We start from the raw sequence: 25,562 nt of genomic DNA, 5'->3' as shown, positions 1-25,562 counted from the left end.
CATCTGTCAGGGTGACCACTGGGAGGGCCCAGTGTGACGGCCCCAGAGGGCACACAGGGGAGGGTGCCCCGGAGGCATACCTTCCCTCCCTCCACCCGCAAGCCTGCACATCTCCCAGCGCAGGGTGCAAGGTCCCAGAGCAGGGCCTGTTTGTGCTGATGCCCAGCTCCTGATTGGGTGGATGCCCTTGGTGTGGGCCAGGTAGGAGGGAGCATAGGCAGGAAGTGGCTGTTGGGATGGAGAAGGACAGGGGCCTTCAGGAGGGAAGCACTGGAGGCATCTTCAGCAGGACAGCGGCCTTGGGAGGGAGAGCTCTGCACCCATGGGTAGGCACCCGAGGCCAGCGAGGCTAGTGTTGCCAAGCTCTCTCCCTGGCATAGCTTCCTTCCCTGTTTCCTCTGTGTGTGTGTGAAGCGGGGGGAGGGGCTGGGTGACTTGACCTCCCTCCCTTCTGAGTGCTTGTTCCATGAGGTTGCCAGAGTTAGATGCATTAAGAGGTCGGGTGGGTCTTGGTCAGTATGTCCTCCATATAGAACTGTCGTCTCACATTGACTCCAGCCAGTGGCTAAGACTCCCCAGGGCAGCCAGAGAACCCGTGGAGTGGGATAGAGAGCTGGGAGGAGGGGGCATGGCGGTAGCCTGGGGACATTTTCGCTTTAGCTTGCAGGGGGAGTTCCCGATGGATGGGTGCTTTCCTGCAGCTACAGCAAGAGACGCACCTGTGGAATGCTAAAGAGCTGGGCTGCCTGTGGGTTGAGGGAATGGGGGTGCTCAGCTGGTGGGGTGCTGGCTCAGAAGGTGGGGAAGAGGCCCCATGATAGAGAGGTGCATGGTGCCATCTCCCACTTCTCCAGATCTAAGGCCTTGGAGATGAGTCTTCCAGAAGTGGCAGCCGCTGCAGCGACACATGATTGTTAGGGACCTGGGAGGGGAATCCACGGCTCCCTTCAGGGCCCACATCCCTTGGATCCAGCCCTCAAAGCAGAACTGGGGGGAGAGCAGAGATTTCTGTAGGGTGGGTGCCGTCTCCTCCCTCTTCATTTGTCCTCCCCACGGCGCCCGCCCCCGAGTGGGAACAGAGCTGTTGGAGCTGAGTTGGAGTTGCTCACGGCCTGAGAATTGCGTCAGCCCCGCCTGGCAGGCAGGAGCTGGAGCCTGTTGCTATGGTGACCACTAGGCCTCAAACCAGGGAGAATGATGGGTTAGTCACAGGGTGTGGTTTTCCTGCCCAGTGATGCTGTCATGTGATAGGCACATGGTCTGTGAGCCTGTATTCCCAGCGCTTCCCCGGGGAGATGTGTCATCGGCTTAGGTGGGCATGATGGGGCAGCTGCTCCAAAAGCCATGTGGGCATCGGCCAGCTTGGGTGTGTGTGACAGAGAACACACGTGGCACCCTGGTCCTTCTGCCTAGCTCAGGGGGCAGAGGGTGATTTGACCAAGTAAACCAGGTTCTGGGGAAGGGAGGGGTCCAGGATGCAACGATAACCTGGAACAGAGGGCTGCTCTGAATCCCCAAACCTGCCCGGGCTGCCCCAGGAAATATTTTCTCAACCACTTGACCTCATCATCTTGCCGAAGATAACAGGCTGCTTGGCCAAGCGAGCGCAGTACCTCTCAATTCACAGCTCTTCTCTCACGTTGTGCCTGCAATGGGAAAGAAGGAAAACAGTTCATGTTCCAGCCGCACTATGCACCTGCTGTGTGCCAGGCACTGCACTAGACCCTGCCTCCTCATCTTACCATCCCCTTAGCTCCACACTGGAGAGTAGGTGATGCTGTCACATGCTGCAGTGGGGCAAACCCAGGGACCCAGAGAGTTGCAGTCATTTGCCTAAAGAGTTAAACCTAAATCTTTGGGCTTCAAGTCCAGCGTTCTCTTTGATTCCAGATGCCCCTATAACCAGCAATCCTTAGGATGTCCAGTGAAGAAACACACCGTACATCTTCCGGTGGAAAAAAACCATGGCGATCTCTCCCCAGAGGAAAACACAGGTCCTGGGTGGGGATTGGTTGACTGGAGGTATTTCTGATTTGTGAACAGGAAGCAGTTGGTGAGGTCAGCTCAGGGCATTGACAAAGCCCAGACTTGGTACACAGGGGAGTTTGGGATTCTGCCTGAAGCCCTCCAGGGGTGAGGACTAATTGTGTGCTGAGTTCTCTGCAGGGAAGGGTTTGGTGAACTGGTCTGGGGTCAGATGTAGAACCCGAGGAGAACGAGAGCCCCTGGAAGAGCCTGGCAGTCATCAGATCTAACTGGCTGAGCCTTCGAGGCATGGTCATGGCAGTTAGCACTCAGGTGCTGCTAGCACTCTGCATGGTCACAGTACTAACACTCAGGTGCTGCTAGCACTCTGCATGGTCACGGTAGTTAACACTCAGGTGCTGCTAGCACTCTGCATGGTCATGGTAGTTAACACTCAGGTGCTGCTAGCACTCTGCATGGTCATAGCAGTTAGCACTCAGGTGCTGCTAGCACTCTGCATGGTCACAGTACTAACACTCAGATGCTGCTAGCACTCTGCATGATCACGGTAGTTAACACTCAGGTGCTGCTAGCACTCTGCTAAGCGCACTTAGATGAAATGACTCATGTCATCCTCACAGAAACCCTGGGAGTTTGGATGCTGTTATTTCATTTTGAAAATGAAGCAGCGAGGTTAAGTGATGTGCCCAGGGTCACACCGTGGGTACGAGGTAGAGCTGGGATTCAAGCCCAGGCAGTCTGGCTCCAGAGCATGGGCTCCGGACCAAAATGTCCTCCTGTCTCTGCTCTTCCCTCTGGAAAGATGTTAACGAGTTAGTGTGCATGGCCCCCACAGGAGTGTGTGTGTGTGTACACGTGTGAACACATGTGAACGCACACGCACACACACATCTGTATACCGGCAATGGGAGGGAAGGCTCAGGGCTGCGCTTGGGAGCTTCTGAGTGTTGCTGGCTGCACCTGTGCATTGCAGGAGCCCAGGGAGCCCTCACTGTGCTCTGCTTCCCTCCCTGCCTTGTGGCTCCCAGGAGACCAGGGCCCGCCCTCTCTGGTGTGGAACTGTTACCTGGATTGCTTCCTAACCCCGTTGAAAGGCTCCAGGTTCGCAGGAAGGAGTTCAGGTCTGAAACTAAACGTGGACAGTGGCCCAGGAGGAGCAGGCAGTGAAAGTGGGAGCACGGTTGCCGTGTGTGGGCCGTTCTCTTGTGCGTCTCTCGGTGCGTGGGTAACCTGCGCGCTGCCCACACGATGTGCAGGTGCTTCCAGCCCTGAGAAGACGTCGGCCAGACTGGGCTTCCTCTCGGTGTCTTTCCCAGGCCAGGATTGTGGGGACAAATAATAGTAATGACATCAACGGTACAGCCATTAACATTACCCACTGCATTACTTACTAAGAACAGTGCCTTTCCTTCAGCTAGCTCACTTAACTGTCACAAAAGCTCTATGAGCCAGTGTTGTTACTACCCTCTTCATTTTGTAAAGGAGGAAACTAAGGCCCAGAGAAGTTAAGCACGTTGCCCAAGATCACACAGCTAAAACTGGGATTTGAATTCGGGTAGCCTGGCTCCAGAGCTACCACCCCCTGACTCCAGAGCCAGTGCTGTGTCCTTGCATGGCTCCCGGAGGACACCTCCAGACCCTGTGGCTCTTCTCTTATCCCCACTCCAGCACCTTGACTTCATTTTCCTGGGAGACTGGGATGTGCCCAGTTGCCTGCCCACAGGTCCTGTGCATGAGCTGTGGCCTCTGGCATCAGCCAAGTCCTGGTTCTCTTGGGGACTGTGCCCCTTCTCTTCCACACACATGTCCGGGCATGAAAAGGCCGTTTCCAGGAACTCTTCCTGGGTGTAGAGGTAATGGACCTTGACCCCTGCTGCTCTAGCCTCATCCCGCCAGTCTGTCTGCTCACAGATGGTCCCAATGTGAATACCTGGGGCAGGGCAGGTCTGCCGGCCCTGTGGGCCCTGGTGTGAGTCTCTCTCAGCCTGTCCTTCCTGCCTGTAGTCTGTAGCTGCTCTTGTTTTGAGGGCCAAGTTGAAACGTCTCTTTTCCTTTCCACCCCCCATTCCGTCAGCCCCTGGGCCATGTCTGGTCCTCAGCTCCATTCTTGGAGGAGGCTGCCTTCCTGTGGGAGGTAAGGCTGGCATCGCTTGCTGCCAGGTGGGAGGGTGGAGCTGTGTGGATCTGAGTGGAGGACTTAGGGGTCCCGGGAGGTGAGGCGAAGTTTAATTTTCAGCCGTGATCCCCCGGGGGGGTTCTGCATGCTCCCGGAGACATTGCCGGGGCCATCGGTTGGGTGTGGGGCAGGTGGGACTCTGCAGTGAGTGCCCAGGTGCTGCTGGATGCGAAAGGAGTATTGGACTTGGAGCTGACAAATGTCTGGCAGCCCCTGCGTAGGGCAGAGCCAGGCTTGTCTTGTGCCAGGAAGTTGGCAGCAAATCAGAAAGGAGCAGTGGAGGTGGAACCTGCCTCAGTAACTCAGAAGGTTGACTCCAAAGCCATTTTTGGAAGCGGAGAGGGCCAGGCCTGGTTGAGTCCCCTTGCCCCTTGCTAATGTCCATGAAAGAGTTTCTGTCTCTGGTATTCCTCCTTCCCTGTCTGCCTGCATTTTTTTTTTTAACGTTATATTTTATTCTATTTTTTTAAATTGTGGTGAAATACACATAATTTAAAATAGTAATCATTTTTAAGTATGCAGTTCACTGGCATTAAGTATATTCACATTGTTGTGCCACCATCGCCGCCATCCATCTCCAGGACTCTTTTCATCTTGCAGAACTGAAACTCTGTACCCATTTCAACTCTAACACCCCCTTCGCGCCCCCACCCCCAGCCCCTGGCAACTATCATTCTACTTCCTGTCTCTGTGAATTTGACTAAGTATCTGATATAAGTGGAATCATACCATCGTTTTGTGACTGCTTATTTCACTTAGCGTAATGCCTTCAAGGTTCATCTGCATTGTGGCTCCTGTAGAATTTCCTTCCTATTTGAGGCTGAATGGCATTCCATTGTATGCACAGATCACATGTTACCTCTCCATTCATCAGTGGACGGTTGGGGTGCTTCCACCTTCTGGCTCTTGTGAATAATGCAGCAACGAACATGGGTGTTTCCCAGGCTCCTTTTGGGCTTACTTCACACATCAGCCATAGGCCATCTTTGGAGCTTGGGCAGGGATGGGCCCACTGACTCAGCCCCAGGAGAATGGGTAGGTCACCAGAGGAAGGCTTGGCCCTCTGGTGCCAGCTTCTACCAAACCCTAGCCAAGGACGTTCCAGATTTCCTTCCCCATCAGCCCTCAGAAGAAGTTGCCGGGTTTCTGGTCCTCTCCTGAACAGGAGGAGGATGGCTGCAGTTCGCCGTGAGCCCGGCATGGGTGGCGGTAAGAGAAAGGGACTGTCATGCATTGAGATGTGCATGGAGAGCTTCTCTTGAGACGGGCTGGCCGGCTGACCTTACGTGGAGGAGTTGGGGGCAGGTTAGGGTAAGCTGGTTATGCTACAAAGCCAACTTAGTCTTGAAAGCCCCACGTCTTAACATCAGCAAGGGTCACGGCTCGTTCACACCTGTCCATCCCAGGTGAGCAGGAGCCTCTGCCCCGCTTGTTCACGCGGGGACCCAGCCCAGTGGAGCCTGCACCATCTGGAACCCACAGCCTCCGAGGTCATGCAGCAGGGGGAGACGGAGAATGGGGAGTGGTGCGTGAGGGCTGACCAGAGGAGTGGGAGCCAGAAGTGTCAGGGCCTAAACAGGGGTGTCTGTGTGTGTGTATGCCTGTGTGTGTGCGTATATGCATGTGCATGTGTGCAAAGAGCAGAAGTGAGCTGGCCGGGCGAACATTGCCTTCCCCTAGCTCAGCCCTCACCCGGCTTTGCACACCTCAGAGGAAAGGTGACGTTTTAGGAAGAGGCCATCGACTTGGGGAGGCCCTCTCCTTTTTTTCAGTGGGTGACAAAAGGAAGCTGGACCAGCCAAACCACTGATCCTCTGGAGCTGGGGGCAGGGGAGAAGGACATGAATTTTGAGGCGCCCTCTAATGGCCCTCTTCAATAGTGGGATTATTTTTAAGGTCCCGGCAGCTTGAGCTGAATGTCAGCCTGATAGCAATGGCAGAGGCACAGGGTGTTTCTGTGGGTGTACGTGTGAAGGGGTGCAAGCAAGTGCGAGTTGGGAATGTCTTGGCCGACTTCTGCAGAGAAGGGGATGTCTTAGCTGACTTCTGCAGAGAGCCTGGAGCCGCGTGGCTCTGGGATGGAAGGGAGCCCCTGGGGTGGAGGGCAGGGGTCACAGATTCTGACCCTGGATGCCACCAACGTGCAGGGCAGCTTTGAGAGTCTTCCTGACCTCTCTGGACCTTCTATTACTTATCTGTTCTCTGAACTGTCCCTTCCTACTTCTCAGCACTAGATTGAGAGTCATTTAATTTTTCATAAATACCCTAAGGGCTCATGAAACCACATATGGGAGAGGGGCTCGGAGGAGGCCACGCATCCCAGGCGAGTGATGAGTGGGATTGGATTCGAAGGTCATTGTCATAATGGTCCTTTGATTCTCCCTCCTCATTGCCTCCTGGCCGCTTCCCCTTCAGCGAGCATTTTTCACCAGCATGTGGGGCAGGGAACAGCTGCACCTTAAATCACATCAGTCCCGGGTCATTACTTGTTATCAGTTCATGCTGGGTCAGAGGGGAAGGAGAAGGCAAGTTAAAGCTGTTAACTCCAATAAGGGTTAGGATTCCTGTAGGATTTGTCAGAGTAACCTCCCAGCCCCAGACCTTAAATAATTGAATTGGTGGCTATGGATAGAAATTAGGAGGAGTGTTCGGGGCCAGTCGGACAGTCATGGAGCGTCCGCTCTGTGTGAATACTGCCCTGAGTGCCCTGAATAATAGGCAGTAAATAGAAAAGGGCTGTCCTTGCCCTCCAGACTCCTGCCATCTAGTGGGGAAGCCATCGTATACCAAAGGCCAGGTGAGTGGGAACTTGACTTTGTAGAGGGATTTTCTTTTTTGTCTGCTTGATGGAATGCTGTACTGTTGGTGGAATACTCTTGTCCGGCGCCTCTCTCCTTGCTCTGCAGAGCAGCCCCGTGGAAGGGGGCAGGGCAGCCGTGTCATCCCGTTTACAGTGAGAAAAGTGGAGGCGCCCAGAGAATGAGCAACTTGCAGGAAGGAAGTCGGCAGAACTGCTGGTTGTAGAGCTGGGGTGCCGGGTCTTGCTTGGGGTCTGTTCCTGTCCCTGTGTCTGGCACATCATGTGATGGGGAGATGTTTATTGGATGACTGACTATTGCTCATTTACTCATGAAATAAATTCTTGTCCGTTCTGGCATGGTCACCTGGCCGTTTGCACCAATATTCCTATCCATCCAGTGGGCACGTAGCTACCTTTCCTACAGAGTAATTCAGAATGTTAGGCCCCTCTTGCTGGGGTAGGAGATACTGTCAAAGTACAAAAAAGCCATGAACTTGACCCAGAGAGCGGGCTGTAAGCTGTGGCTCAGTTGTTTGTCAGCCAGGTGGCCCTGGACAAGACCCAGGACATGTCTGAGCTTCCGTTTTCCCCGGTGTAAAGTGGGAGCGTCCTCTCTACTCTGCCATCCTCCCTGGGTTGTGCGGATGACATGAGATCCCGCTGTGGGCTGCTGTGCACACTGTAAAGAAAACACGGTGCGGATAACAGCGTTTCTGAAGCGTCTCTGAGGCCGGAGGCGGATGCAGCCACCCACCCTTCTCCCCAGGGCCCGCTGGCAGGCCCCAGCCTCTCGCCCACCGCCTCTGCCCCCAAGGCAGATATCCAAGACCTAGGATTCCTTTGTTTCAGACATTGGAGCCCGGGCTTCTCCTGACGGCCATGGCCACGGTCTCTGCCTCCCTCCCCGAGGGAGCCTGGAGGTGGAGAAGCGATGGTATCTCCATAGCAACCAGAGAGGCTGAGCCCAGCATCGGGGGCGGAGCCAGAACCCAGCGGGCCAGCTACATGTCCGCATCTCCAGGAATGAGCAGCAGCGGCATCGCTGCCCTGTCTTCCAGTTGTCCCTTTGCTGAGTCCATTTCCTTGCTCCAGGCCTCCCTGAAGGCCTAACCGTGAGGGGAGGCCATCCTGTGGTCCAGGCGGCTGCTGTAGGCCGAGGCTGAGGGCCCTGTGTGGATGGGACAGGGGCTGCCCTCCCTGCCTGCCCCCGTTGACTATCAGAGGAAAGCCCTTTCTGTCCACCTCCTGGCCTCTTCCCAGGCAAACCTCCAAGTCCTTCAAGACTTAATTCAAACCCTGCCTCTTACAAGAAACGCGCCGGTGTCTCTCATGTGGCCCTGCTGATGGCTTCCTGAGCTGTCTCAGAGTTTAGTTTCACTCGACCTCAGGGTCCTTGTCTTAAACTGGTGGTTCTCAGCTTTACAATTCCACATGAGAGTCGCCTGCTGCCCCAGCCACCCCACACCAATTCAGTATGGGTCTCTGGGTTGGGAGCCAGACACCGGCAGCTTCCAAACTCGCCAGGGGATCCCAGTACTCAGCAAAGATCGGAGCGGGTGTCTTCAAGTTAAAGATTTAAACCGGTGATGGGCAACCTTTTGAGCTTGGTGTGTCAAACTTCGCCAAAAAACCGAGCATAACTCGGGTAGTGTGTCACTTTGAGGAAAAAACATTATTTCGCAAATGTTTCATCCTCGGCATGCGGCTGCCTCAGCGGCCGCGTGTCATCAAAAATGGCTACGTGTGTCAGTGCTGACACGCGTGTTATAGGTTCGCCATCACTGATTTAAACTATTCCCTGAACCTGGCCAGTGTGGCTCAGTGGTTGAGCATCAACCCGTGCACCAAGAGGTTGCCAGTTCAATTCCTGGTCAGGGCACATGCCCAGGGTGCAGGCTCAGTCCCCGGTGGGAGCTGTGCAGGAGGCAACCAGCGGGTGTTTCTCATCGATGTTTCTTTCTCCTCCCCGCCCTCTCTGAAAATCAATTTAAAAAGCACGCATATTGCCCTAACCGGTTTGGCTCAGTGGCTAGAGCGTCAGCTTGCGGACTGAAGGGTCCCAGGTTCAATTCCGGTCAAGGGCATGTACCTTGGTTGCGGGCATATACCCAGTAGGGAGTGTGCAGGAGGCAGCTGATCAATGTTCTCTCTCATTGATGTTTCTAACTCTCTATCTCTCTCCCTTCCTCTCTGTAAAAAAGTCAATAAAATATCCTACCTAATAATAGACAAACATGCAAATCGACCATACCTCCGACATACCCACAAGCCACACCCACCATCCAATCAGAGCGAGTATGCAAATTAACCCAAACCAAGATGGCTACAGCCACAGAGAGCAAGGTTTCCTAGGTAACAGAGGAAGCCAAGCTTTCCGCCTGCCCTGGCCAGGCCTAAGCCTCCACTCAAGCTACAAAGTTTCAATTATAGAAGGTAAACAAATTCAAACAAATGGCGGCAGAATGGAGCTTGAGAGAGCAGGCCAGGGTTGCCGCCGGCAACAGGGGAAGCAAAGCTTTCCGCACACCCTGGCCGGGCCCACCCGCTTAAGGCAACAAAGTTTCAATTATAAACCCAACACAAATGGCTGCCGGCCTCGGAGGGAGCCCCAGGCTTGGCTCCGCTCCAGGCTACAAAGTTTCAATTGTAGAAGGAAAATAAATTCCAGATACCAGGGCCTCCGCTTGGGTTGCCAGGGGGCATGGCCGGCCTGCAAACCACTACAGGCCCCTCGCTCAGGCCGCCCCACACCCCAAGGGAATCCCACCCTGATCCGAGACACCCTTCAGGGCAAACCAGCTGGCCCCCACCCCTGTACCAGGCCTCTATCCTATCTAATAAAAGAGTAATATGCAGATTGATCATCACTGCAACACACAATATAGCTGCCCCCATGTGGTCAAAGATCCTGCCCCCATGTGGACACAAGATGGCCACCACAAGATGGCCAGCAGAAGAGGGCAGTTGGGAGGCACCCGGCCTGCAAGGGAGGGCAGTTGAGAAGGACCAGGCCTGCAAGGGAGGGCAGTTGGAGGTGATCAACCCTGCAGGAGAGGGCAGTTAGGGGTGACCAGGCTGGCAGAGGAGGGAAGTTTGGGGCAAACAGGCTGGCAGCAGAGTGGTTAGGGGGTGATCAGGCTGGCAGGCAGAAGCGGTTAGGGGCAATCAGGAAGGCAGGCAGGCAAGCAGTTGGGAGCCAGCAGTCCTGGATTGTGAGAGGGATGTCCGACTGCCCGGGATCGGGCCTAAACGGGCAGTCAGACATCCCTTGAGGGGTCCCATATTGGAGAGGGTACAGGCTGGGCTGAGGGACAACTTCCCTCCATTCACGAATTTCATGCACCGGGCCTCTAGTATTTTTTTAAAAAGCACACATTGAAACCATTCCCTGATGCCTACCGAATGTAGGCTGACCAATGAACAGCGGAGTCTGCTGATGGAGGAAGGCCTTCAAGCCCTGGTTTTGTTTTTTGTTTTTCCAGGACGAGGAGATCCCCCCCAGAGCACTTACTGCTCACGGAGGGGGCCAGGGTGGGAGTGGTAATAGCTGCTGTTTATTTAGTGTTGGTCCTGAGCCAGGCGCCTTACATTGCATATATTTTCTCGTTGCAACTCCACAAAACACTCGTAAGGTATAGTCATTATGAGTTAGCCCCTGGGCTGTTCTCCCGCGGTCTCCCTCCCCCACTGCCCTCATCCGTTCTAGGGCAGAAGATACGTTATCACCGGACATCATCCTTTGTACCACTCCTGTTGGGAGGGCAGGGCCATTCCGTACCTAGAACTTTATCCTGTACGCACAGGTTCTTAGTGTCCAAGAAGAGGTTGGAAAGATCCCCCAAACCCCCTCAGCATCTGTTTTGGGGTTGGGGGTACCAGGGTGTATTCTGGCTGTGTCCATTGGTCATTGGTGCCAGACGGTCTTAGGAGAAGGTTGTAAAGAGCTCAACACCTGTGTGCCTCCAGCTGTTCGGGCACCCCCTCTTCCCCCTTGGGCCTGTCAGAGCTTAAGATGGTAGAAATGAGGGTGGGTCATTTGGGTTTGAACCTCACCGCCCCCCTCCCCCCGCCCCCAGGCCAACTCTTCACATTGCCCACAAGAGCATGGCTCCATGGTCTGTCATTGTTTGGCTCAGATCTTGTCATCTGGCCTGGGCTGCATCCCTTACGGGCTTGGCATGGATAGCCCTGTGTTCACATGTGGCTCCAATCTGCGTGACTCCTAGGAGATCCGGAGGCCATGGGATTCCACCTGCATTGTAACGCAACAGAGGGACGTATGCATCAGGAGGAGTTATCTAAAAGTTAGAGATATTCGGCAATGATGTAGCTGGCAAGACCCTGCGGAGGGTATGGTCCCGATCAGTGGTCCCCACTGGGTCCTGCCTGACTCTCCGCCCGACTCGGGAGGCCCTCGTGTGCTGGTCTGTGCCCACTTCTCCAGCACCGCCTGCCCCCTCACCCTCCTGCTCACTCCGTGTTCTAGCTGCGCGGCTATTTATAGGCCCTTCAGGGGCCCTGCTGTTTCACACTCTGTGCCTTTGCCAAGCCGCTTCTCTGCTGCCTAGAACTCTGCTCATGTCCCCCATCTGCCTGGCAAGCACCCACACATCTTTCAAGATGCAATTAATTATATTAATAATAGCGGCAGAGACTTACTGGGCGCTTGCTATGTTCTGAGTCTCTGTGTGCGTTATCCGGTTTGATCCTCGAAGCATCCCTGTGTGCTCAGTCCCTTCGTCACCCACTTTCACGTTCATTGGTTTAACTGTTCACTGTCCGTTTATAAGAGGCTGCCTGGTGCCAGGCATTCTCCTGAGCATGAAGAGGCTAGACGGGGATGGAGCCAGGATTGGAACCTGAGCCGAGTGACCGGCATCCACAGCAGCACAGCTCCTCCCTTCAAGTATCGCCCAAGCCCTTCCAGCCATCCCCTCCCCCACACTGTTGCCCGCTCCCCCCTCTCTGCCTCGCCTCCGAGGTACTTCTGTCATAGCCTCTAGGATGTCTTATTGCTTATTGGACGGCCTTTCTCCACGGGGCTGTAAGGACATCACGTGGGAATGTGTTCGTTTTAAGTGGCAGAAAACCCAACGTACACATAGTGGGCTTGTGTTTGCCACTTGGCGAGGTATGAGATAGGCTGTTTGTAGCGTGGCTCAGCTCCTCCACAACCTCAGGGAAATGGCTCTGTTCCTTCCTGATCGTTTCCTCGTGGCAGCCATATGGCCACTGCAGCTCCTCCCATCATCGCCGAGTTCAAGGTGGGAAGTCCTGTTTTCATTAGCAAAGCCAGAGGCCTTGCCAGAGGTTCTGTTCTCCTTGGGTCTCACTGATCAGAACAACTCTGAATATGTGTTTTAATCCTTATGGATTTGATAGAAAAAATGCAAAAAAATAGAAGTTTGATTGTGTGTGTGTGTGTGTGTGTGTGTGTGTGTGTGTGTGTGTCTGCATTTGTGGTTCTCTTTAATTTTCTGTATATTTCTCGAACTCATTTAGAAAGTTGAGGTATTCATCTTTTTCTCATTGATTTGCAAAAGTGCTTCATGTATTCAGGAGACAGGAGGTTCACAGGAGAAGGATGCAACTGAGCTGGGCTTGAAGGCTAAATAGAATTTCACTGGGTGGACAGGGGTGGAGAGGGTGTGCTAGGTATAGGAACAGCATGTGCAAAGGTATAGGAACAGCATGTGCAAAGGTCCAGAGGTGGGAAACAGTGTTGTGTGTTTGGGGACTGTATTAATTTCATAGGGCTGCCATAAAAGAAGAAAAAGAAGAAGAATCACAAATTTGGTGGCCCAAAACAACAGAAATTTATTTTATTTATTTTCTCACAATCTGGAGGCCAGGAGTCCAAAATCCCAGTGTTGACAGGGTCGCACTCGCAGCCAAGGCTCTCAGGGGAGAACTCCTGCCTCTTCCAACGTCTGGCGACTCCATGCATTCCTTGGCTTTGGCAGCATCACTCCAATCTCTGCCTCCATCGTCACATGGCTTCCTCCTGTGTGTGTTTTCTCCCCTTCTGTTGCCTATAAGAACACATCATCAGATTTAGGACCCACTGAGTTCATCTAGGACAGTGGTCGGCAAACTGCGGCTCGCGAGCCACATGCGGCTCTTTGGCCCCTTGAGTGGGGCTCTTCTACAAAATACCACGTGCGGGCGGGCACGTACAGTGCGATTGAAACTTCGTGGCCCATGCGCAGAAGTCGGTTTTCGGCTCTCAAAAGAAATTTCATTCGTTGTACTGTTGATATTTGGCTCCGTTGACTAATGAGTTTGCCGACCACTGATCTAAGATAATATTTCAAGATCCTTAACTTAATGACACCTACAGAGACCCCTTTTTTTCCCCCAAATAAAGTCACATTCACAGGTACCGAGGTTAGGATTCAGACGTATACATTTGGGGGCTACTATTCAACCCACTACAAGGACCTAGAAGATGTCTGATATTACAGGGCAGCAGAATATGACCTTGGAAAGGTAGAGTCGATGACCGTGAAGGGCTTTGAACTGAGGAGCTGGTGCTGTACCTTGAAGTGAATGGGGAACTGTTAAATTTTGAACAGGGGAGAGAGTGTTGGAGTTGTCCTCATAAGCGTTGGTGAGGGTAGAGAGGAGGAGGAAGAGTGGGGATCGTTCGGGGTGTGGGAGATGAGGAGCAGGAAGAGGGAAGAATCTGAACTGTCGCCCGCTTTCCCACATGAGTGATGTGGCATAGAAGGTAGAGACGTTCAGGAACCAGTCAGAGAGACGGGTCTGCCACCCAGACCTCACCCTGGAATGTAAATTAGATTTGGGAGAGGGAGCAAAGTAGGAGTGACAGGAGCCCGGGGATCACCAGTTCCCCCCCACTACCTTATTATGAATGATTTCAGACATACTTAAAAGTTTGAAGAATTGTATAGTGAACACCCACATACCCTCATCCGGAGTCTGTAATTACCGTTTTTCTATACTTGCTTTATCACACACCCATCCATCCCTCTGAACATCACCCATCTTACTTTTCATGTGCTTCAGAGTAAGTTGCTGACATCCGTGCACTTGACTTCAACACATAAGCATGCATATCATCAGCTAGAGTTCAGTATTTAGGGAAATGCACAACTCTGAAGGGTACTGTTTGATGAATGAATCCACCTGTGTACCCCAAGTCTCTGTCAAGGTACAGAACATTGCCCTAGCTGGTTTGGCTCAGTGGATAGAGCACTGGCCTGCGGACTGGAAGGTCCCAGGTTCGATTCCGGTCAAGGGCACATGCTCAGGTTGCGGGCTTGACCCCCAGTAGGGGGCATGCAGAGGCAACCAATCAATGATACTCTCTCATCATTGATGTTTCTATCTCTCTCTCTCCCTCTCCCTTCCTCTCTGAAATCAATTTAAAAATATATTTTTTAAAGATACAGAACATTTCCATCACCCAGAAAGTTCCCTGTGCTCCCACTCCCAGAGGCAACCACTATTTTTACTCTTTTTCAACCATAGATTAGTTTTGCCTGTTCTGGAACTTCATATAAGTGGAACCATACAGGATATGCTCTTTTGTGTCTGGCTTCTTTCGCTTAGTGTGAGAGCCTGTAAGAGTCATTTCTGTTGTTGCATGTATCAGCAGTCTGTCTCATTGCTGAGCACTATTCTATTGTAAGGGTATATAAGGAATACCAATTTTTTAATATATTTTTATTGATTTTATAGAGAGAGAAGAAGGGTGAGGGAAAGAGAAACATTGATGAGAGAGAACCATTGATCAGCTGCCTCCTGCATGCCCCCTACTGGGGATTGAGCCCAAAACCCTGGCATGTGCCCTGACCAGGAATTCAACTGGAGACCTTTCAGTGTATGGGGTAATGCTCAACCAACTGAGCCACCCTGGCCAGGGCAGGAATACCAATTTTTAAAGGGTGGGCGAAGCGTCTTAGAAGGAAAAGTGAAGGCAGTAGGAAAACCACCTGGATCAGTCACAATTAGGTTTGACTGCATAGAACATAAAAGCGAAATGGCAGTGGCTTGGATAACGGGCTCTCTTTCTCTGTCATGTCAAATAGGTCCAGAGGTGGACAGTCCTGGGGTGATACCGTGGTTCATTGTGCCATCGTGGGCCCAGGCTCCCAGCTTTCTAGTCAGCTATCTTCAGTGCTGGCTTCTGTCACCTCATGGTCTAACACGCTTTCCAAACTAACCACAGAAGGAGGAAGTATGAAGAGGACCAAAAACAAACAAACTAACAAACAAAACACGACACTCGGCCAAAACAACCTCTTTTAGCAGCCTTTCTCAAAGCTCTACCCATCTCCTTAGCCAGAACTTAATCCCGTGGCCCATCCCAGTAGGAAACGTAGTCCTGTAGCGAGCCACTGGGCACACGGCCACCCTAAATACGATGGCACTTACGTTACTGGGAGAGGGGATGGATGTTGTCATCAGCCTCCTGTGCCTTCTTTCTTTTGAGACCTGGTGGCCAAGCCATGGTCCACTCAGCATTCCCAGCCATGGCCTCTCCTCGTCGGCTGCCCATGCTTGACAGGTTTCCGCCCTCCCACCTCCCCAGGGTCCCTTCCTTCTCTGACGATGGTTTTCTCTGCTTTTCCTGCATTGCTTTTCCTGGTGGGGGTCTCCTGGGTCCCTGACCCTGGGCTGTCGGGATGTATGGAGGGTGCAGTGAGTGAGGAAGTACCAAGGAACATTTGCAGAGACTTCTGGGGGCACTCCCCTCCACTCCTGAGCCTCCCCCTCCTGTAGCTAGCACCTCAACCCGCAGGCACCTCTCCTGTTCCTCTTTGGTCAGCCTCCCCTGCAAGGAGGGCAATAGAGGATTTCTCTGAAAGGTTAGGGGTGTTCAGAGGGAAAGAGATGGCATCTGGAGATAAACCGGTAGACCTGGGTTCAGATCCTTTCTGGGCAAATCCCCCTGTGATCTTGTCTGTGAGTTGGGGATAGTAAGATCAGCCTCGCAGCTGTGGCTGGGGGATGAGAAGAGCAGGAGATGCAGGTGCATGGATGCCACTCTGATGAGGCTGGATTGTGCACACAGCGGGGGAGGCTGGCAGAGACCTTCCCGCCCTGCTGGGGCCCCGCCAGCTGCAGGCTGTGTGGTAGAGGCGAGCTATGCCACCTTCTCTATTGTCCTCTCTACCTCTGCCCTGGGGAAAGGTCCTGAGAGTCAGGGAGCTGGTCCTGTGACCCCTGGGAATTGGTCAGCGGATAGGAGGGTCAGTGTGGCCTGCTGGCATCTGAACTGCTGGCCAGGCCCGGCTTCACCATCACTAACACTCCTGGCCTTGACTCCAGGAGTAACAGGGCAGCCTGGAGAGATGACAGGTGAACTTGACGTTTCATTTCCTCCTTGTGCTTTTCCAAAGTGAGTATGTCTCCGCAGCCAGCCAGGCCCCTCACGGCACCAGACTCGGGCAGGCTGGATGCTGTGGCTGCTCTGTTTCCCTCCTAACCCCTGGAAGTAGCAGAGTTGGCTCACTGCCGGCCAGCCTCAGCCATAGGCCCTGTGTACCTCCCGGGCGGTGGAGCCTGTCTCCTGGGTACGTGGCCCTCACACAGCTCAGCGGCCGGATCACGAGGTTCTGTGCTTCTTCACACGTGTGCCTATCCTGGGAAAAAGGGAATAGCCGTGTCCCTTGACAGCTTAATGGGCTGTCAGCACAGGGACTGGAGAGGAAGTCGGCGGGGACAGGTGCGGCGAGGCTGGGGAAGCTCTCAGCTGCCAAAGGGCCAGATTGCACGGAGGGTGGCTGTGGCCAGGCGCCTGGTGACCTGTTGACACCACTCTCAGGCTGCCGGCTGCCCGGGGGCTGGTGTTAGGACCGAGGAAGAGGAGTGGGCCCCAGTGGAGAACTTGGCTCAAGCCTCAGACCTGAGACGGGCAGTGCGTTCCTCTGCTCACTCGTTCTCATCGCACACGTTTCCCGAGGTCCTGCTGCGTGTCGGCCCGTGGGCGCTGGGCACACAGCGATGATGGGACACCCAGTCCTGCCCCAGGGGATTAGGGACGCATGGGCAGGACCTACTGGGCCACTAGGAGGCCCTGAGCTATAGGACTTCTGAGCTGGGGCGCCAGGGAGCACATCCCGGAAGAAGTAATATCCGAGCAGATGATGGGACAGGCCCAGCCAGGGGTTGGGAAGGGGGGGACGTGGGAGGGCCCCTCACTCTGCCGCAGGGGAGACCCCCACTGGTGGGGTTTGACCAGAGGCCTTTCTGAGGTGCTGCCCTGCGTCCCAGGGCGGGGGTGTCTGTGCGTGGGCTCTGGAGCCTCAGTGGTGCTGGCAGCCAGGGGGGTTACAGCTCGACTCCCCTAGTCTTTTCTTCCCTCCTTCTCCCTGGGAGGCCTGCATTGAAATGATAGAAAAGCTGGCTTTTAGGAGTCTGTGCTCCATCGTGTCCCTGCCAGGCCTCGGTGCCGCCTTCTCGCCCACGCTCTGCCAGCCTTGGGCCCCGTCCTGCACGAGGCCTTGTTCAGGGGGGGTTAGGGCTCCCTTGGGTGCCATTCCTCAACCCCCCCCCCACCCCGAAACCTGCCCCGCGCCCCACTCTCCCAGGGATCTGGCTCAGCACACAAATGGTACCTTAGGAGGAGGGGCCCAGGAAGTGACATCGCTGGGCCCGCCCCCACCTCCTTATTCCCTATAAAAAGCAAAATGGTGACTCAGAGAGGAGAGTTGGAAGCGTCCTGCCTCCTGCTCCCACTGTTAATTCTTAAGACTTGGAATTAGGCAGGAGGCAAAGGCAACGGCAGCTTGAAATACGCAAATACGCAGCTGACATGCTATTAAGCAGGTGGCAACAGCGAAACCGCTCCTCCCCGGCTCCCAGCAGCCCCTGAACTGCTGGCGCTCCCCAGCCCCGCACGAGGGTCCACGAGGGTCCGGCCCCCCGTGCGGCCCCCGCCGGGCCAGGCCGTGGATGCTGCGGCCAGGAGCATGGCCGCCGGGGGCCGCCGCCGGCGCCCACTGCGCTACCAGTCCCTGGCAGCCCTGGTGGAGGACTCTCAGTGGCCTTTCTTGTTCCTTGTCTCAGACTTCAGCTACGGGGCGGACGACTACGACGCGGAGGGGAATGAGGAGCAGAAGGGGCCCCCGGAGGGCTCAGAGACCATGCCGTACATCGACGAGTCGCCCACCATGTCGCCCCAGCTCAGCGCCCGCGGCCAGGGCAGCGGGGACAGCATCTCCCCCACCCCACCTGAGGGGCTGGCACCCGGGGTAGGTACACCTGCTTTTCTTTTCCTTCTGGGTTTGGGAAGAGAGAGCTGTGGGGGAGGGGGGAGGCAGGCCTGGGTGTCCCGGGCCAGGCTCCGCTTGGGATGCCCCCGGGGACCCTTGGCCCTGGCTGTGTTGGGCGCCCTCGTCATCCCTTCCCGGTCCTGGAGGCCGCGCAGTCTCCCCTCCCACAGCACCTGCTGCTCCCTCTGCCGCCTCTACCAGCCATCTGCTCCCCTGCCTGCTGGACACCCTCCCCTCCTCCAGCTTCCCCTTGGGCCCCTCCGGCAGGACGGGGCCTTGGGGAGGGCGCAGGCTCTTCGCTCTGGGCCGGGCTGGACCGTGGCTGCTGTGCCCTGCCGGCTGTCAACGTGCACATGCCCGCGCAGCAGACCGAGGCCGGCTTGGTGCTCGCGGTGGGGCGGAGTGCGCGGCTTGGGGAGCGTTTCCCGAGGCCCAGGGGCCCCAGCCAGCCCTCTGGAAGGGAACGGGCTCTCATGGCGTCCACCTCAACTCTTGCCGACTGGCGGGAGCTCTGTTCCAAAGAGAAGCATGCACAGGGAGTATGAAGGATGTGCCCTGGGACAAACCCGGGGGTAGAGGTGCGTGGAGGTTTGCAATCCTGGTCATTAATGCTGCTCCTGGCCGCAGGCACGGGCTCTCTCTGGGCCCAGCTTGTGCGCGTGCGTCTGAGACAAACGAGACAGAAATTCCTGGGGGCTGGTATTCTGAAGTCGGGGCGAATCAAAGCCGCTCCTCCATTTGGGCGGCACTTGGGGTGCCTGGTCCTGCGGGGGAGAGGGCTTGCCCAGGTGTGTTTGGTGGGGTCCCCTTTCTTCCCTCTAATGCCCCCAAGGAACCGTCGCTGAGATGCTGTGAGATACTTGTTCCCCTCCTGCAGAGCCCAGCACCCCTCACCCCAGCCTGCAGCCAGCCGGGGGCGGGGGGCGCTACCTGGACTCTGCCATTTCTTGAGACCCCCCCCTTCCTTTCCTCCCAGCCTCCCGTGGCCACCCTCCACCCTTTTGCCAGCTCACCCCCCTCTTCACACACCGGGGTGGCTGTTATAGCCTTTGGCAACAAGGGCCCTGGCAACCGACTTCCCACTTGGGGGAAGCCACATTGTTGCCCTGGCAACGGAGGCCTCGCTCAGTGGCTGCCAGGCAGTGCAAGTTTGGGAAGGGAAGGGTGGGGGGCAGGTGGGAGGTGGAGGGTGGGGAGGGTGTTGGTCAGGTCCAGGCCCCCCATGGCCAGCATTCTGGTGTGTCGCGTTGTGGTCCTAGGAAAGGGTGGGAGGTGAGAGACAACCGTGTTGGACACAGAGGGCAGGATTTTTGCTGCTGGTGGAAGAGAGGGTATTCTGGGACCTGAACTGAGGCCAACCGGGAAAGCAAGGGGGAGACTGGCTTTCCATCGCTGCCTTTAGGTCTCTCATCACAACAGGGCTCAGAGACTCTCGCCCTCCACCCCGGGGGGCTCAGCTGTTACCCACGGTGAGCAGGTGCAGGGAGAGTTGCTGTAGGCCACAGCTCAGGGCCAGGAATGCTGACAGAGTGGAGAACGTGTGGCCAAATAGATGAAGAGGAAACGTGTCTTTGCCATTTCCTTCTCCCCTTCCTGCCTTCTTCCTCCTCGCTTCCTGTCCTGGTTCCTTCCCTCATCACATGACCACCTTGTAGGCGTGCTTGTCCATCAAGTTTTAGATTCCCTGGTGAAAGGTGCAGTCAGGTACCTTTCACTCTCCCGTGAAACAGGTCACAGGCACGTGAGAGAGGTCACAGGCATCGTGGGAGGGGCCCCTGCCTGGAGCTCTGAGGCCTCCGGCCGTGACTTCCTTCAGCTTGTGGTTGCCCATCTTGCTTGGTGGCTCTCGAGGGAATAACTTGGTTTGAGGACTTTGAAATCCAGAGATGTTATGGTGACAGCTAACATCAGTGCCTGGGAACCAGAGGGCTGAGGTGAACATCATTGGCTGGAAGTCATGCAAGACAGGGGAGGGAGCATCTGTCCAGCTTGGGGAGCTTATCGGAGATTCCAGCCCAATGCACCTCCTGCCTCCCACCTTCCCTCCTGGAGTTGCCTTTTTTGTCCTCTCTACTTTGTCACTGGCCCCATCTAGTGGACTCAGCAAGTATTGCTATTTACATTGCGGTGCTGGAGAGAGTTGACAACCTCTTCCTGTGTACTTTGGGGAGCAGTTCAAGTTTTTTTAAAAAGGGAAGAAGACAAGGAGGAAGCGGAAGAGTGAAGAGGGAAAAGAGAAGAAGAAAGCAGGCCAAGGTTGCTGCTACTTGGCCCAGCTCATTTGGCCAGGCAGGTCCCCTCCCGGCCAGGCTTCCTGTTGGGGTCTTGGGAACCCAGGGGACTTTTAGACCAAATCAGATGATCGTTCTAGCCTCTGGCAAGTGGGGCATTCCACACCCAAGTATGCCGTCACCTTGTGCCTGGAAACCCAAAGTTTGGTCTTTGTGTTCATCAGGGTTCTCCAGAGAAACAGAACCAATAGAATACAAGAGAGAGAGAGATTTTTATTATAAGGAACTAGAGGCCCGGTGCATGACATTCGTGCACTGGAGTGGGGGGGTCCCTCAGCCTTGACTGCACCCTCTTGCAGCCTGGGACCCCCTTGCTCCTTACCTCCTGCCAACATCGCTGCGCTTGCCAGCCCTGAGCCCGGCTTCTGGATGAGTGGTGCTCCCCCTGTGGGAGCATACTGACCACCAGGGGGCAGCTCCTGCATTGAGCGTCTGCCCCCTGGTGGTCAGTGCACATCATAGCAACCAGTAGTTCTTACGTTCAGTTGATTTGCATATTAGGGTTTTATTATATAGGATTGGCTCACTCAGTTACGGAGGCTGAGAAGTCATAAGATCTGCAGCCAGCAAACTAGAGACCCTTAGCTGATGTGTAGTTCAAGTCTGAGTCTGGAACCAGCAGAGCCAATAGTCTTTGACTAGAAAGCCAGCAGGCTTGAGACTCAAGAGCAGCCGATGTTTCAGTCTGAGTCTGAATCTGAAGGCTGAAAGAGACCCAGGTCCCAGCTCAACAGTCAGGCAAGATGAGTTCCTGCTTACTCAGCAGCCTTTTAGTTCTATTCAGGCCTTCACCTGATTGGACGAGGCCCACCCACATTAGGAAGGGCAATCTGCTGTACTCAGTCAACCGAGTCAAATGTTAATCTCATCCAGAAACACCCTCACGGATACACGCTGAATAATTTTGTTCAAATGTCTGGGCACTCGTGGCACAGTCAGGCTGACACATAAAATTAAACATCACGGCCTGACTCTTCCAACAGCCCAGAGAATGGAAGGAACACGAGCTCTGATAGAGGCACGTCTGCTCTCTAGCTGGGAGACGTTGGAGGAGTGTCATAACCCCTCTGAGCCCCAGTTTTCTCACCTCTAAATAGGACTAACTGCCCGGCCACTGTGGCTCAGAGGTTGAGCATCAACCTATGAACCAGGAGGTCATGGTTCAGTTCTGGGTCGGGGCACATGCCTGGGTTGGGGCTCGATCCCTAGTGTGGGGCATGCAGGAGGCACCTGATCAATGATTCTCATCATTGCTATTTCTCTCTCTCTCTCTCTCTCTCTCTCTTTGCCCTTCCTCTCTGAAATCAATTTAAAAAAATTTTAATACACTAACTACCTGAGAAGATAGACTGGGATAGCTCAGGTGAGGCCTGCATCATTGGGCCCGGCTCACTGGGGTGCTCAGTCCTTGGTGACTGGGGCCCACAAACTTTTCTCACCGGCTTTTAGAGGAGTGGGAAGCCGGGAACAAAGCAAGGGCCCGGCCTGACGAATGTTTGCTGGACAGACTGAATCTGCTTTAGCAACCTCCCTCCTGGGGTTGGCTCGGCCCTGCCCAGTGTGGCCAGATGAAGCCAGGTCTCCGTGGAGGTGGCAGGTCACACGCTCTTCCCTCCCCAGCACTCCCCTGCAGCCTGGCTCTTCTGCGCAGCACCCCCACTCCCAGTGTGAAGCCTGAAGCCCTGCCTCGCAGATGCCTCACTCTCCCCAAGCCCAGGCCGAGCAGAGCCTCCTGCAGGGCCAGGCCACTGAGGACTGGTGGCTCAGTTCCACTGAGAGTGAGCCCTGGGAGGCGGGGCAGACCCTCCAGCTCAGCTGACGATGGGGGGTGGACCATGGTCTTACAGAAAAGCTTGCTCTGCCAGGACCATGGTCTTACAGAAAAGCTTGCTCCCCACACACACGCTATGGAGTCCCTTGGGAGGTGCAGTAAAAAGGGCCCACAGAGGAGAGAGAAAAGCTGGGTGTTGTCAGCGCTGCCCCTTTCGGCTGTGTGACCTGAGGGATGTCAGTCACCCTCTCTGAGCTCCGGATGTACTCATCTCTAAAGTGAAGGTACCGAGCATTTCCTCCCTCCTGACCTCACACAGCTGTTGCCAGGCTTCCCTGAGACAGAGCGCTTTGTGCATTGTCACGTCCGCATACAACGTAACTAGGAATTGCTCAATGTCAAACTCATTCTGTAGTTCCTGTGATACCCACAGCAGGTCCAAAGGGGTCTAATAAAAGGCTGCACTGAGCGGTTCCGACTCCAACTTGCAGGAAAATCCAAAGATAAGGATGGGGGAGAGTCCAAATGATCACCATCGTCTTCCTTCTCATCTCCATCCCCTTTTCCTCCTTCTCCTTCTTCTCTTCCTTCTCCTCCTCACAAAACTTAGATTTTCGCTGAGCCTTTTACAGGGGTGGCCTCGTTTGAGGCCAGCCACACCCTAAACAGTAGGTACAGTGATCATCATTTTACAGTTGAGGAAACTGAGGCTCAGAGAGTTGACTTAATTTGCCCAAGACAAGCCAGTGGCCAGACGTTCACACTCGGTCTTTCTGACGCTGGGGTCAGTGTGGTGCTGCCAGGTCCGCTCAGACACCATCTCCCTTGTGAACTTTTACAGCCCACCCCCGAGCCCTTCCCTGTCAGGGAGACACACGCAGTTACTGCCCCATCACCTGCATGGCCCTCCACAGCAGCTCCCAGGAGGGCTCCGAGGGGTGCTCCCCTCGTGTTTGTGGAAGGGAACTGGGATGGCCAGGGAGGAGGGAGGGGGGCAGGTGCAGGCTTAGGGGATGAAGCTGGGGCAGATCTCTTCCTCGGCTCCTTCTGAAGACTTGGGGTTTGATATTTGAGGTGACCAAGCGAGGAGTTTGCTGCTAGGTGAGTGGAGAAGCCACGTGGAGAGCGGGAGCATCTGAGATTGGGCCCCGGTCTGCTCCCTCCCGGTGTGCGAGGCCTGGGTTGGGGAGGTTAGCGGCTCCGGTGGTCTTTATGCCTCCCGGAATTTCCAGCTGCCGCTGGAGTGGGCGCCAGCCTCCTGTCTGAGCAGCCTTGTTCCGGTCTCTCCCTTTCTGGATCTTTGATCCTCGCTGCAAAGGGGCGACTAACTGGCTCCTCCTAGGTGCCAGGTGCTGTGTGAGAGCCCATGGGCCTCATTGCCACCTAACGCCTCCAGCCACTTGGGGAGCCAACCACGTGGTTTGTAGATGAAGAAACTAAGACTCCTGGGGCAGGGGGTGGGGAAGGGGGGGTCCTTAGCTTGTCTGAGTTGAGAAGCAGGGTGACATAGTGCCCTGGTGGTGACCCTCAGCTCCATCGAACATGGGCCCTCCCTGTGCTATTAATATTAATATTGCCCTATTAAAACGCTTGCACACCTGGCTCGGAGCTGGTCTTCCCTGGGGAAGCACACCTGGCCGACCTGGAGCCTCCCTGTCTGGGATCTGCTCCCCGCCAGCGTGCTGGGATCATCGTTCAGGAGTGTATTTCACATCCGCCAGCCAGGCTGCTTCCAAAGTCACATTCATCCAGGGAAGGTTTGCTGGTCTCATCAGGCCCCAGGCACTGTGGGTATGAAGGGGCACCCAACCAGACCCCGTCTCTACCCTTGAGCCCTGGAGTCTTCGGGGGCGGGGCAGGGAGGCTGACTGACCCACACAGTCACACCAATAGGTGCTGCAATGCCCCTGGAACAAGTGCTGCGGAAGCCCTTGGAGGTATTGGCCGCACACAGGGGAGCCGCCAGCTGGCAGGGGCTGCCTGGCCTGGGGCTCGTGCCCGGGGCAGAAGGGCAGAGGACGGCCCATCCGCAGGCTGGCTCCTATCCCAGGGACTCGCCGTTTTCCATCATCGTCACCTGGTTTCTCCCCTAGTGGGTGCCGGTGCTTTCTTTCACGTGGAGGATGCTCTTGTCGGCGTTCTCTATGTGGAGGGCCGCACAGACCCCTCCCCTCCTGCCTGTGTTCAGGAAGAAGAAGAGGACTAGAAACTTCCATAGCACTTGCTGGATGCTGGGCACTGTTAGAGCCCTTTATAGATAGCGACTCACGGAGCCCTCACCACAACCTTGGGAGGTAGGCGCCATCAGGGCCCCATTCTACAGGTTATGTGGAGCCAAGATGTCACGGAACCCTGCTAAGGTCCCACAGCTGGTGAGGAGGTGGGGGTACTGGAGCAGCCAGAGCACCCCTCGGAATCGCTCCCTGGATGGGAACCTAGCTCTTCAGGAGCCCCCCTGGCCCTGGCTGCTCTTGGACCTTCCCCATCTCTGCTCTAGTCCCTGTGGCTCTGCTCGCAGTGGCATTCCTGCCAGGCACAGGGCCCCCCTCTAGAGGGCGCCACCTTGGGGATTCAGGGGAAGGAGAGAGGCACAGAGACCTGGTTGCTTGGAAAGAGGTTAGAGTTGCCTTGAGCCAGTTCCCACTTGGCCATACTCTGCCCTCCCTTCTCCCTGGCCCCCCGGTGAGGGTGTTCCCTGTAAGCCCACCCTGCTGGACACCGACTTACCACCGGGTGTGTGAGCTGAGGGAGGAGGGAAGTGCTGGCCCTCTCTGTTTGGCATTGACTGGTAAATGCTCCCCCCCCTCCCCGCCCCTCCCCCCGCTCCCCAGGGCCTGGTTTCTGCTTCCGGAGTGTGTCTAGAGCAGTCTGAGCTCTGGAAATGGCCAGGTAATCCTTTGCTGTGGGAGCTTGTCCTGTGCATTGCAGGGCGTCCAGCAGCTTCTCTGTCCTCGGCCAGTAGCGAGCCCGTTGTGACCACCGAGGTCTCCAGACATTGCTAAACGTGTCCTCAGGAACAAAGTCACCCCTGGTTGAGAACCCCTGGCCTAGAAGGAGGTTAGAAACATGGGGGTCTGGGACAGTCGTCCTGGGGGGAGGGGTCCTTCGGGGGACATTTGGCATTTACCAAGTGGGGAAAGTGGGTGCGCAGAAAAGACGCATCCAGTGGCAGTGACCCCAGGAGGCTTACGGGCAGGGGGAAGGTAAGCCAGGGCATTCAGGTTGCCTAGATGGTTTCTATGAAACTGGTTTCCATTGACGTCGGATCCTAGGGCTAAGGGGGAGCCGACAGTCA

General features: G+C 55.4%; 1 protein-coding gene across 2 annotated transcripts in view; it reads left to right on the top strand.

Annotated features, from left to right (window-relative positions):
• Positions 1–25,562, top strand: part of ABR (ABR activator of RhoGEF and GTPase) — a 190,207-nt gene that overhangs the window by 69,467 nt on the left and 95,178 nt on the right. For both annotated transcript variants that reach the window (XM_054709005.1, XM_054709006.1), the window contains exon 2: positions 18,000–18,184. In XM_054709005.1, coding sequence (XP_054564980.1) covers positions 18,000–18,184 — 185 coding nt within the window. The remainder of the gene's footprint in view (positions 1–17,999; positions 18,185–25,562) is intronic.

Source organism: Eptesicus fuscus, chromosome 20 (genome assembly GCF_027574615.1).
Source record: "Eptesicus fuscus isolate TK198812 chromosome 20, DD_ASM_mEF_20220401, whole genome shotgun sequence".
In the NCBI taxonomy this organism is placed as follows: domain Eukaryota; kingdom Metazoa; phylum Chordata; class Mammalia; order Chiroptera; family Vespertilionidae; genus Eptesicus; species Eptesicus fuscus.
This window is presented reverse-complemented; position numbering and strand designations above follow the sequence as displayed.